Source organism: Scyliorhinus torazame, chromosome 6 (assembly GCF_047496885.1).
Source record: "Scyliorhinus torazame isolate Kashiwa2021f chromosome 6, sScyTor2.1, whole genome shotgun sequence".
Taxonomy (NCBI): domain Eukaryota; kingdom Metazoa; phylum Chordata; class Chondrichthyes; order Carcharhiniformes; family Scyliorhinidae; genus Scyliorhinus; species Scyliorhinus torazame.
The window spans coordinates 125,624,307-125,637,294 of record NC_092712.1 but is presented as its reverse complement, the minus strand read 5'-3'; the positions used below and the strand labels follow the sequence as shown (position 1 = coordinate 125,637,294).

The window sequence follows — 12,988 nt, the reverse complement described above, 5'->3', positions numbered from 1 at the left end:
CCTTACATCCGATTGATTGCAGTAGGCCTAGTAATTCAGATAAGAACTCTACGTGTTCCTCTTTTGTGTCCGTTTGCAAGAACAGATCGTCTACATATCGTATTAGGCATTTGGGTCGGGAAAATTTAGAAAGTCCATTGGCCAATTGTCGGTGGAAATGGAGGGGGAGTTATGGAATCCTTGTGGGAGGCATGTCCACGTGTACTGCTGCCCTTGAAACGTAAATGCGAATTTATACTGGCAGGCCCTGTCTAACGGGATGGACCAAAAGCCATTGCTGATGTCCAGCACTGTGAAATATTTTGCCTGTACTCCCTGTATGAGCATGGTCGCAGGACTCGTGGCAACAGTGGGGGCCTTATTAAGTTCTCGGTAGCCGATCGTTAGTCGCCATAAACCATCGGGCTTCTTTACGGGCCAAATTGGAGCATTATTTGTGGAAGCTACGGGTCGAATACTTCCTTGGTCTAACAAACTGTTAATAACCTTTGAAATCTCACCCTCGGCTTCCTGTGGGAAACCGTATTGCTTTTGCGGCTTTGGATCGGGTCCTGAAGTCTTCACTGTACCTGGGATCTGCCCACAATCGTGTTTGTGTTGTGCGACCGAAGCTTTGTGATTCCTGAGGACCTCTCTAATCGTCTGGTCTGCACTAATTGTTTGCGGATTAAACCTATAGTCCCTACTGAGCACATCCTGTTTTCATAATCCCCTACTGTGAGCGTAGCGGGAGCCATAGCTGTTTTAGCCATTCGCCAGACACATTTGTTTACTGGGTCAAACGAAACGTTATGGGAGCTCATAACATCAATGTCTAAAATGTGCTCTGTGGTTTGGGGTAAGTCAACTAAAATGACTGGGTGTTTGGTGCTAATGTTCCCTATCTGGATGGGTACGGGAGCTGTGATATATCCTTGTTGCATGTGGCCTGTGAATCCACTCCGGTTGATGGTGTCTGTGGTGGGCCATTTGTCCTGTTGAAACATGGTGGAGGAGTTTAAAGTGGTGCGAGATCTTCCTGTGTCCCAAAGAAAATCGACTGTATGTCCCGGGACTGTGCCTGTAACTACTGGTCTGCCTGATTTGTCCCAGCGTGTGTCACAGACCCAGGTTGGGGAAATCGAACACTGTCAATCTGTGGAGTTAAACGCTAAGTCGTCTGAACGGGCGCTAACACTATGCATGGGCCTAACACTGTTCCTAGGTGGGTGGTTTGGTTGTTGGTATCGTTGATGGTTCAGGAGGTTTTGTCGCCAATCGCGGGTGTAATGTCCTATGTGGCCACAATTGTAACAACCTCGTGATGCCTGTGCTCTGGGGTGCTGTCCCTCGTGTCTACCCTTGTTTATCCATGCTGGTCCTGACTAGTCCTAACTGGATCTGTCTGTCGGTGTAGTGTTTGTTCCCATGCTCTAGAAAGTTGTTTAAGTATGCAAACTTCATTGTGTGTGTGGTCTGCGGGGTCGTAGTTTACACAAGCCTTTTGACCTGCGTCTGTGGCATGCGAGACTAAGGTGTGGGACCATTTTGTGGTGTCCTCATTTAATTGTGCGCGGTTCAACTGTCCGTAGACTGCCATGAAATGAATCCATAGATGACCAGCAAACGCGGTCGTCTGTTCTCCCTTTTGCCTGCAGTGATTTAAACTCTCGACTGGATCTCCTTTGTTATACCCGATGGCATCTAATATGGCTGTTTTCATTTCCTGTAGGGTTCCTCCTGCTACATTTTGGGGTTCTGGCAAAGCTGACCTTACGGGCTGGCTAAGGCTCATTACATAGAACATAGAACAATACAGCGCAGTACAGGCCCTTCGGCCCATGATGTTGCACCGAAACAAAAGCCATCTAACCTACACTATGCCATTATCATCCATATGTTTATCCAATAAACTTTTAAATGCCCTCAATGTTGGCGAGTTCACTACTGTAGCAGGTAGGGCATTCCACGGCCTCACTACTCTTTGCGTAAAGAACCTACCTCTGACCTCTGTCCTATATCTATTACCCCTCAGTTTAAAGTTATGTCCCCTCGTGCCAGCCATATCCATCCGCGGGAGAAGGCTCTCACTGTCCACCCTATCCAACCCCCTGATCATTTTGTATGCCTCTATTAAGTCTCCTCTTAACCTTCTTCTCTCCAACGAAAACAACCTCAAGTCCGTCAGCCTTTCCTCATAAGATTTTCCCTCCATACCAGGCAACATCCTGGTAAATCTCCTCTGCACCCGCTCCAAAGCCTCCACGTCCTTCCTATAATGCGGTGACCAGAACTGTACGCAATACTCCAAATGCGGCCGGACCAGAGTTCTGTACAGCTGCAACATGACCTCCCGACTCCGGAACTCAATCCCTCTACCAATAAAGGCCAACACTCCATAGGCCTTCTTCACAACCCTATCAACCTGGGTGGCAACTTTCAGGGATCTATGTACATGGACACCTAGATCCCTCTGCTCAGCCACACTTTCAAGAACTTTACCATTAGCCAAATATTCCGCATTCCTGTTATTCCTTCCAAAGTGAATCACCTCACACTTCTCTACATTAAACTCCATTTGCCACCTCTCAGCCCAGCTCTGCAGCTTATCTATATCCCTCTGTAACCTGCTACATCCTTCCACACTATCGACAACACCACCGACTTTAGTATCGTCTGCAAATTTACTCACCCACCTTTCTGTGCCTTCCTCTAGGTCATTGATAAAAATGACAAACAGCAACGGCCCCAGAACAGATCCTTGTGGTACTCCACTTGTGACTGTACTCCATTCTGAACATTTCCCATCAACCACCACCCTCTGTCTTCTTTCAGCTAGCCAATTTCTGATCCACATCTCTAAATCACCCTCAATCCCCAGCCTCCGTATTTTTTGCAATAGCCTACCGTGGGGAACCTTATCAAACGCTTTGCTGAAATCCATATACACCACATCAACTGCTCTACCCTCGTCTACCTGTTCAGTCACCTTCTCAAAGAACTCAATAAGGTTTGTGAGGCATGACCTACCCTTCACAAAGCCATGCTGACTATCCCTGATCATATTATTCCTATCTAGATGATTATAAATCTTGTCCCTTATAATCCCCTCCAAGACTTTACCCACTACAGACGTGAGGCTCACCGGTCTATAGTTGCCGGGGTTGTCTCTGCTCCCCTTTTTGAACAAAGGGACCACATTTGCTGTCCTCCAGTCCTCTGGCACTATTCCTGTAGCCAATGATGACATAAAAATCAAAGCCAAAGGTCCAGCAATCTCTTCCCTGGCCTCCCATAGAATCCTAGGATAAATCCCATCAGGTCCCGGGGACTTATCTATTTTCAGCCTGTCCAGAATTGCCAACACCTCTTCCCTACGTACCTCAATGCCATCTATTCTATTAGCCTGGGGCTCAGCATTCTCCTCCACAACATTATCTTTTTCCTGAGTGAATACTGACGAAAAATATTCATTTAGTATCTCGCCTATCTCTTCAGACTCCATACACAATTTCCCATCCCTGTCCTTGACTGGTCCTACTCTTTCCCTAGTCATTCGCTTATTCCTGACATACCTATAGAAAGCTTTTGGGTTTTCCTTGATCCTTCCTGCCAAATACTTCTCATGTCCCCTCCTTGCTCGTCTTAGCTCTCTCTTTAGATCCTTCCTCGCTACCTTGTAACTATCCATCGCCCCAACCGAAACTTCACACTTCATCTTCACATAGGCCTTCTTCTTCCTCTTAACAAGAGATTCCACTTCCCTGGTAAACCACGGTTCCCTCGCTCGACGCCTTCCTCCCTGTCTGACCGGTACATACTTATCAAGAACACGCAGTAGCTGATCCTTGAACAAGCCCCACTTATCCAGTGTGCCCAACACTTGCAGCCTACTTCTCCACCTTATCCCCCCCCAAGTCACATCTAATGGCATCATAATTGCCCTTCCCCCAGCTATAACTCTTGCCCTGCGGTGTATACTTATCCCTTTCCATCATTAACGTAAACGTCACCGAATTGTGGTCACTGTCCCCAAAGTGCTCTCCTACCTCCAAATCCAACACCTGGCCTGGTTCATTACCCAAAACCAAATCCAACGTGGCCTCGCCTCTTGTTGGCCTGTCAACATATTGTTTCAGGAAACCCTCCTGCACATACTGTACAAAAAACGACCCATCTATTGTACTCGAACTATATATTTTCCAGTCAATATTTGGAAAGTTAAAGTCTCCCATAATAACTACCCTGTTACTTTCGCTCATATCCAGAATCATCTTCGCCATCCTTTCCTCTACATCCCTAGAACTATTAGGAGGCCTATAAAAAACTCCCAACAGGGTGACCTCTCCTTTCCTGTTTCTAACTTCAGCCAATACTACCTCGGAAGAAGAGTCCCCATCTAGCATCCTCTCCGCCACCGTAATACTGCTCTTGACTAGCAGCGCCACACCTCCCCCTCTTTTGCCTCCTTCTCTGAGCTTACTAAAACACCTAAACCCCGGAACCTGCAACATCCATTCCTGTCCCTGCTCTATCCATGTCTCCGAAATGGCCACAACATCGAAGTCCCAGGTACCAACCCACGCTGCCAGTTCCCCTACCTTGTTTCGTATACTCCTGGCATTGAAGTAGACACACTTCAAACCACCTACCTGAACGCTGGCCCCCTCCTGCGACGTCAAATCTGTGCTCCTGACCTCTATACTCTCATTCTCCCTTACCCTAAAACTACAATCCAGGTTCCCATGCCCCTGCTGTATTAGTTTAAACCCCCCCAAAGAGCACTAACAAATCTCCCCCCCAGGATATTTGTGCCCCTCAGGTTCAGATGTAGACCATCCTGTCTGTAGAGGTCCCACCTTCCCCAGAAAGAGCCCCAGTTATCCAAAAATCTGAAACCCTCCCGCCTGCACCATCCCTGTAGCCACGTGTTTAAATGCTCTCTCTCCCTATTCCTCATCTCACTATCACGTGGCACGGGCAACAACCCAGAGATAACAACTCTGTTTGTTCTAGTTCTGAGCTTCCATCCTAGCTCCCTGAAAGCCTGCCTGACATCCTTGTCCCCTTTCCTACCTATGTCGTTGGTGCCAATTACTATTAGCTTTACTTCCCCTCTCTCACCTAGGCCGTACATAACCTTTTGTTGGCGCATCTCAAAGAAGCTGTGTGGGTCTGCAGTGGGCTGGAATGGACTAATTTTTGTGCAAGCTTCTCTTAATTGGGTTATGGATAGTGGGGTGGTGTAAACTATATCAGGCTCCTCCTGATCCGATGACCTGCGTTGTGTAGTAACCGGGTTCATGGGGGTCGAATTGTGAGTGGGGTTATGTGCTGCCTGTGCAGTCGGTGCTGCGGGTGCTTTTCTTTTTGGGGCATGGGGGGCTCGATTTTGATTTCCCGTGTCCCCTACGTAGCTTTGGGCGCTTTTGTTTAACTTGCCAATCGGGAGCATCTTCCTCATCTAAATCCTGCCCGAAAGTGTACCTGAAGCCATTCTGTACTGAGAGTAGCGACTGTAACTTTTCTATCTTCTGTCGGCATTTAACATGGTCAACGGTACTCTGCATCTGTTCCTTAGTGGAGTTGTGGAGCGATCTCAAAGCTGCTTTTAAATCTGCGCATTTGCTAGTTAGCTGGGAGACCTTTTCTGTTTCATCTCTTACCAGGACTGCGCGCTGTGTATCGGTAAGCTTTATCGTACTGGGTCTGGAAGCTACTAAGGTGAACTGGACGAGATTGATGTGCGCGTTTTACATCGGCCATTTCCTTATCCTTAGCTGCTAACTGTTCCCAGAGTTGCTCAATTATCTTCTCGCTTTCATTACTGTTTCCCTCGTTCTTTTCTTCCTTCTCAATTAACTGCCTACGGAGCGTCTTCATGTCCTCCTCTGTGCCTCGCAACTGTGCCAAACAGGACACTATTGCCATCGGCTTTCTGCCTTTCCCTACATTTTTCTTGTGGACCTCGCTTAGGTTCTCCCACCAAGCCTGTCCTATCTTTCCTGGACCTGACTCATCATTAGCGCAAAAATTCGACCAGAGGGGCCAGCCATCCTTTTCCCTTTAAGAATTTCCTTAACCTGTCCTCCCATATGGGGCATTGCTCTTCTCTGTTGGTCGCTGCGACCTCGGGTTCCTGTGGATTCATCAATCTTTCCATTGCTTTAGTGGCCATTACTTCTCTTATCTCTTGCTCTACTTTTAATTTGGGACAGGGGAATAAGGCTCAAACTAGCCTATCCTTCTATCGAGCTCCACATTATCCCTGCAGCATCTAACTGTCTCTTAGATAAATTACTGCCTCAAGAGAAATCCAGAGCTTTTGCCTCTATCGCCTGCCCAGAAGATGTTAGTTCAACTCTAGAAAGCAGTAAGCGGTTTTAAAAATCTTTCTTACTGTATATTTTATTTTGTCATTGAAAAATTGAGATTTAGAATTTTCTATGCAAATTACTGAAGCAATAGATGCACATAATTTTTTTAACTTAATTTTAAACTCTGATTTATTATAAAGGCAATTGCCTTTATATTTTAGTTCTTGAATATTGCTGAAAAAAAACAGACCTGCTATTGAAGCTTTTCATTTGCACTCATCAGGATAGCTCACAAGATAAACCAATAGTAAAAAGACCAACAATTTATACTGCATGAGAAGATTGGTTGACAGCCATGCTGCACACAATAAGCTCCCACAATATGATAATGACCAGATAATCTGTCTTTATGATGTTCATTGAGGGATAAATATTGGCCAGGACACGGGTATCGACCCTGCTTTTATTTGATTGATGCCATAGGATCCTCTATGTTCAACCAAGCCAGCAGATGGGGCCTTTAGTTTAATGTCTCACCCAAAAGAAGGAACCCCTTTGGGTAGATCTTCTTCACTACTGTACTGGAGTATCAACTTTGATTTTGTGTTCAAGGTGTGAGTGAATACTCAAATTGTGAATGCAGTGCTTGAAATGTCAAAATAATATCACATTTGTGGCAAAGTTTGCTCTATGCTGCTTTTTTTTAAAAAGCCATATTGGGCCATCTACTATATTCAGACATAAATAATGAGCTCCTTCTGGGTTCTGCAGTGAGCTCAGAAACAGCAAGTGTTCCTTTCATGTATCAAAGAAACAGCAAAATAACACCTTGAAAGCACTCTTGAAACATATAATTTCCATTAATATTTTTCATTAATGAATGGACATTCTACCATAATGCACCTTCCTTCAGGTTGGTGTATGTGTCTATTCAAAATGAATACCTGCCCAAGTTGAACTTCGAAATCCCACAGTACCCGTTGCAGCTAAGTGACTTCAAGGAGACTATTCTGTGCTGAGACAATCTTAAGGTTCCCACATTGGGATGATCAATCACTGGGAGAACTGTTAAACTTCAATATCCTGTTGTGCTCAATATACAAGAATGGGAGAAAAGAAGTGTTAACCTTGTGTTCAACCTTGGTGGCCATATTAAGATGTGAACAGCCAAATTGCAATCGTGTGTTTGCTGTGTTGACCTTGATTCTATTTACACAACTGGTATTGCCATTTGAATCGTAGCAGTAGTGGTCACATGCATTTCTTACAGTTTTATGATAATGTTAAAGCACTAACAAAAATACTATATACTACCCATTTACATAGAAAAATAATGACCGGTATTTTCTGGCCATTCGCTGGCGGCGGAATTCTCTGGTCCCGCCAGCAATGCACCCCCGCCTGAGGGTTTCCCGGCAGCGAGGGGTGGTTACAATGGGAAATTCCATTGACAGTGGCAGGACCAGAGATTCCCACCGCCAGTGAATGGTGCGCCGCCAAGAAACACGTGGCTGGGATGCCGGAGAATCCCGGCCAATGTGTTTGTTGATTTTGTAAAAATAATAGTTTCTTACCCATAGTCAGTCATATAACATATTCAGTTTAACATATTCATAACATTTCTCTTTTTTTAAAGAATGTTGAATTTTAGTGAACTTTATTCAAAGCTTTGGCATTACATTTCAAATTAAGCAATGTTCAAGAAGTGTGCAGTGTTTTTATTTTTGTAATATATTGTTATTGAATTAGCATCATTAAGTAATGTACATTGACATTTAGTTTAGCTGTAGGGGAAGTTCTGCCGAAATGTAATTGCAATGTTTTGCCTCATATTAAATACAATTTTTCACTTTATTTGAGGAAGTAAGATTTGCCATTAGTGAATAACAATTGCTCAGGAGTTATTTTGTGTCTTCAATGTTGCATTTTCCAGAAATGCTACTTTTTTCACAACTATTTGCAACAAAAACTTTTCATTTTCTTTTTTAGTGCGATATTGGTTCAGAAGTAACTCTTCGTGTAGGAGGTGATTTCTTCTTTGACCCTCAGCCTTCTGACTCTCCAGTGAACCTGTTGTTGGTTGCAGGTGGAGTGGGCATTAACCCCTTGTATTCTATACTCTTGCACGTAGCGGATCTCAACAGATTGCAAGGCAGCAAGCATTGTAAATACAAACCAGGATCAGTCCACCTCTACTATAGTGCCAAAAACACAGATGAGCTTCTTTTCAAGGTTGGTTTATCTTTACTTTTGCTTTCCTTTTACATTTTCAAACTGCAGAGCCAATCTGTAGCTGGACTAGATCAGTGATGGATGATACTGCTGCTCTACAAACTGATTCAGAGCAGAATTTGGACTCGATTTTTATTACAATGTATAATGCAATTTAGCAGCACATCAAACTGGTGGTTTAACCTAATTTTCCTGGCCTTACGTTAGAAGCATTGAGCTGCCAGTGGAATTTTAAGTTTCCTTTAGTGCTTAGCTGTCATTTATTCACTTAATAGGCAATATGTTGTCTGTTTGTTTAAAATTCCCCTTGGCCAAGAAAGGCCAGCAATTGTTAGCTTTTGCCATTTGCTATGCTTTTTTTGCTTCTATTTTAATCGGAATAAATTGCACCTTCAGCCATTTGTTCCACCAGTTGAAATTCGGCTAACTTCACATTTCCTACAGGTACTGTGTTTTTGTTTCAGGGATTTGATGTACCCTATCTTCAACCACACTTCTCTTGAATGTGCTTTTACTTTGGAATATAGGATTAAAGATAGGGAAAATGTTAAATTATTTTCTTTTTAATATCTTTGAATTGTTGCCTTAATCAGCAAAGACCAAGGAATAGAACAATTTTGTTCTTTACTATTCTTTAAGCACTCCCAGATCGATATGTTAGTTTAAGCTCCGAATAAGGCTTTTTCTGCAGTACCCAAATATGTGTTGCACACCTCCAACAACATTAATATAGCTAGAGTCACAGTCATACTACACAGAAACAGGCCCACCATATCTATGCCGACCATCAAATACCAATCTATACTAATTCCATTACAAACACTTGACTTGGTCCATAGCCTACTATCCCTTGGCGACTTAAGTGCTCATTTAGATGCTTCTTAAATGTTGCAGGAGTACCTGCCTCCACCATTCTCTCCGGCCATGCGTTCTATATTTCCACCACCCTCTGGGTGAAACAAAAAGTTTCCTCAGGTCCCCTCTAAACCACTTGCTCCTCATCTTAAAGCCTATGTCCTCTGGTCTTTGACACCTTAGCCACGGGGAAACCATTCTTATGATCTACCCTATTTATGCCTCTCCATATAATTTTGTATACCTCTATCCCCCTCAGCCTCCTCTGCCTCAGGGAAAACAAACCCAGCCTATCTAGTCTCTCCTCATTGCTGAAACTTTCCATCCCAGGCAACATACTGACGAATCTCCTCTGCACCCAATCCAATGCAATCACGTCCTTCCGATGGTGTGGAGACCAGAACTGTGCACAATATTCCATCTGTGGCCTAACCAATGTTTTATAAAGTTGTACTAGGACCTCCCTGCTCCTATACTGTATGCCCCGGCTAATGAAAGCAGGCATTCCGTATGTGTTCTTCACCACTATCTACCTGTGCTGCCACCTTCGGGGGTCCATGGTCTTATACGCCAAAGGTCCCTTTGCTTTTGAATACTATCTCTGGATCAACTGTTCATTGTGTATATCCTATCCCGATTAGACCTTCCAAAATGCATCACCTCACACTTATCAGGATTAAATTCCATTTGCTATTGATCTGCCCAATTTACCAGCTGACCAATATCAGTCTATAGCCTAAGACTATCCTCCTCACTATCAGCACCACCAATTTATGTGTCATCTGCAAGCTCTAATGTAACAAAACATCCCTTGTGTTCCACAGTTAAGGCTGACTTGAACAGGAGGAGACCAAAAGTATCATTGAAGAAAGATTTTAATGGGCCTTTGAAGATTGGGAACAATACAGCAGAACGAAAGGATTTAGGGAAAGAGTTTTAGTTTACAAAATGCATGATCATTAAAGTTCCTGGATGAGGCCAGTGCAGAGGAGAAATGCAGAATAGATTAGAATTAGATGTGTAGAAGGTATGGGAGCCGTATCCTATGGTTGGAGGTAGTTGTAAAAAATTGAGACGCGTGAGACCGTGGAAAGAATTGAAGGTGAGAATGTTGAAATCAATACACTGAAGGGCAAGAAAACATTGGCGTGCAACAGGATTCGGACACGTAATGAGTATTTTGTATTATGAGCAGGTTGAAACTCTGATTTGTAGTTCATGTATTGGAGCTCAGGAGATCATAGAATCTACAGTGCAGAAGGGGGCCATTCAGCCCATCGAGTCTGCACTGGCCCTTGGAAAGAGCACCCTACCTAAGCCCATATCTCCACCCTGTACCCACAAAGGATTAAAAGACAAAGATGGAGGAGCAGAAGTAGGCCATTCGGCCCATCAAATATGCTCTGCCATTCGATGAGACCACGACTGACCTGATATGATCTTCAACTCCACTTTCCCGCTTAGTCCCAAAACCCATGGTTCTCTCACTGATTAAAAATCTGTCTCCCTCATCCTTGAACATAATGACCCAGCCTCTACAGTGGGCAGCACGGTAGCACTGTGGATAGCACAATTGCTTCACAGCTCCAGGGTCCCAGGTTCGATTCCGGCTTGGGTCACTGTCTGTGCAGTGTCTGCACATCCTCCCCGTGTCTGCGTGGGTTTCCTCCGGGTGCTCCGGTTTCCTCCCACAGTCCAAAGATGTGCAGGTTAGGTGGATTGGCCATGATAAATTGCCCTTAGTGTCCAAAATTGCCCTTGGTGTTGGGTGGGGTTACTGAGTTATGGGGATAGGGTGGAGGTGTTGACCTTGGGTAAGGTGCTCTTTCCAAGAGCCGGTGCAGACTCGATGGGCCGAATGGCCTCCTTCTGCACTGTAAATTCTATGATAATTCTATGATGCAGTGTTCTGTGACAAAGAATTCCAAGATTCTCTACCCTCTGAGGGAAGACATTTTTCCTCATCTCTTGTCTTAAATGGGCGACCCCTTACTTTGAGATTATGCCCTCTGGTCTAGACTCTCCCACAAGGGGAAACAATCTTTCAGCATTTGCCCTGTCAAGCTGCCTGTGAATCATATGCCTCAATAAGGTCACCTCTCATTTTTCTAAACTCCAATGAGTACAGGCCTAACCTACTCAACCTCTCTTCATAAAAAAATCCTCCCACACCCAGGATCATCCTAGTGAACCTTCTCTGGACTGTCTCCAATGCCAGTATATCTTTCCTTAGATAAGGGGACCAAAGCTGTTCACAGTATTCCAGGTGTGGTCGAAACTAGTGCCTTGTAAAGTTTTAGTGAGACTTCCATATTTTATATTCCATTACCTTTGAAATAAAAGCGAACAGTCAATTTAATGGGGCCAAGCACTTAAACAAATGCCTAACACATTCCAAAATAAAAATCAGAGAGTTTGGTGGCTTCCTCCCCTTCTGTTTCTCATTCTTCTGTTTCTCTCGCCATTTTTCTAGCCGACCTCTCATCCTTCATTTTCTCTATTGTTTGCGCAACTTGTAATTGGCATATAACTAATACTGTATGAACTTATCTTCCAGAGAAACATCATAAACCTCGCAAAGGAGTTTTCTGGAAAAATTAACTGTCGTTTTCATGTGACACATCAAAACTCAGAAATATCTGCTGATATCCACCCTTATGTAACTGGTAAGCATCGCTGTGTCCATATGGTTCAACCATGGGCTTTGACAAAGGGTCATCTGGACTTTAAACATTAGCTCTTTTCTCTCCCTACAGATGCTGCCAGACCTGCTGAGATTTTCCAGAATTTTCTCTTTGGTTTAACCAAATGTACCATAAAAGTACTAATCATGTCTTGATAAACTCAGGCTAGTAGAAATAAATAGCACTGCTACTCAGTTTTATTCTACACAATAAAAGAAAAGCAGATTACCCAAGAAAGTAACCTTACATCTTCGAATAGAAAAGAACAACTATGTATGCTTGAAATCATATGGAAAAATAACGATTACTGGAAATAACAGAAAGCTATCAGTGAAAGATAATGTTTCATGTTATACTTCTCGGACTTTTAATTTGACCACTGAACCTCAGGAAAGATATATTGGCCTTGGAGGTGATACAATGCATATTCACGAAAAAAAAAACTTAACTGGTTAAAATATGAAGACAGGTTGCATAAACTTAGTTCGAATTTCTCTGAGTTTAGAAGATTGGACGGTGATTGAATCAGATTTTTGATCAGAGTCGAGAAACAAACTATTTACTTTGTTATGGGAATCTAGAACTTGGAGGCCTAATCCAGAGTAAAGCTATTTAAAGTACAGTCAGGAAGTACTTTATCACACACAAGGCAATGGAAATTTGTAACTTGCTTCCTCAAAATACTGCAAATTGTGGGTCAATTGAAATTTTCAGAACAGAGATTGATAGACTTCTATTGGGTCAGGGTATTAAGGGGTATGGAACTGATGAGTTCAGGTACAAATTAACTTTTATCTAAATTAATAATGGAACATGCTCAAGGGAATGATTGGTTCACTTACATTCCAATCCAGACCAACAACTGCAAAGGAGATTTGGGAGAATTCCTTGTATAACCTCAGCAAACAATTTATTTGGACT

At 43.5% G+C, this 12,988-nt stretch overlaps 1 protein-coding gene across 1 annotated transcript in view; it reads left to right on the top strand.

The window, feature by feature from the left end:
* Window positions 1–12,988, top strand: part of oxnad1 (oxidoreductase NAD-binding domain containing 1) — a 72,719-nt gene that overhangs the window by 45,755 nt on the left and 13,976 nt on the right. The window contains exons 5-6 of the mRNA XM_072508758.1: window positions 8,286–8,528; window positions 11,941–12,049. Coding sequence (XP_072364859.1) covers window positions 8,286–8,528; window positions 11,941–12,049 — 352 coding nt within the window. The remainder of the gene's footprint in view (window positions 1–8,285; window positions 8,529–11,940; window positions 12,050–12,988) is intronic.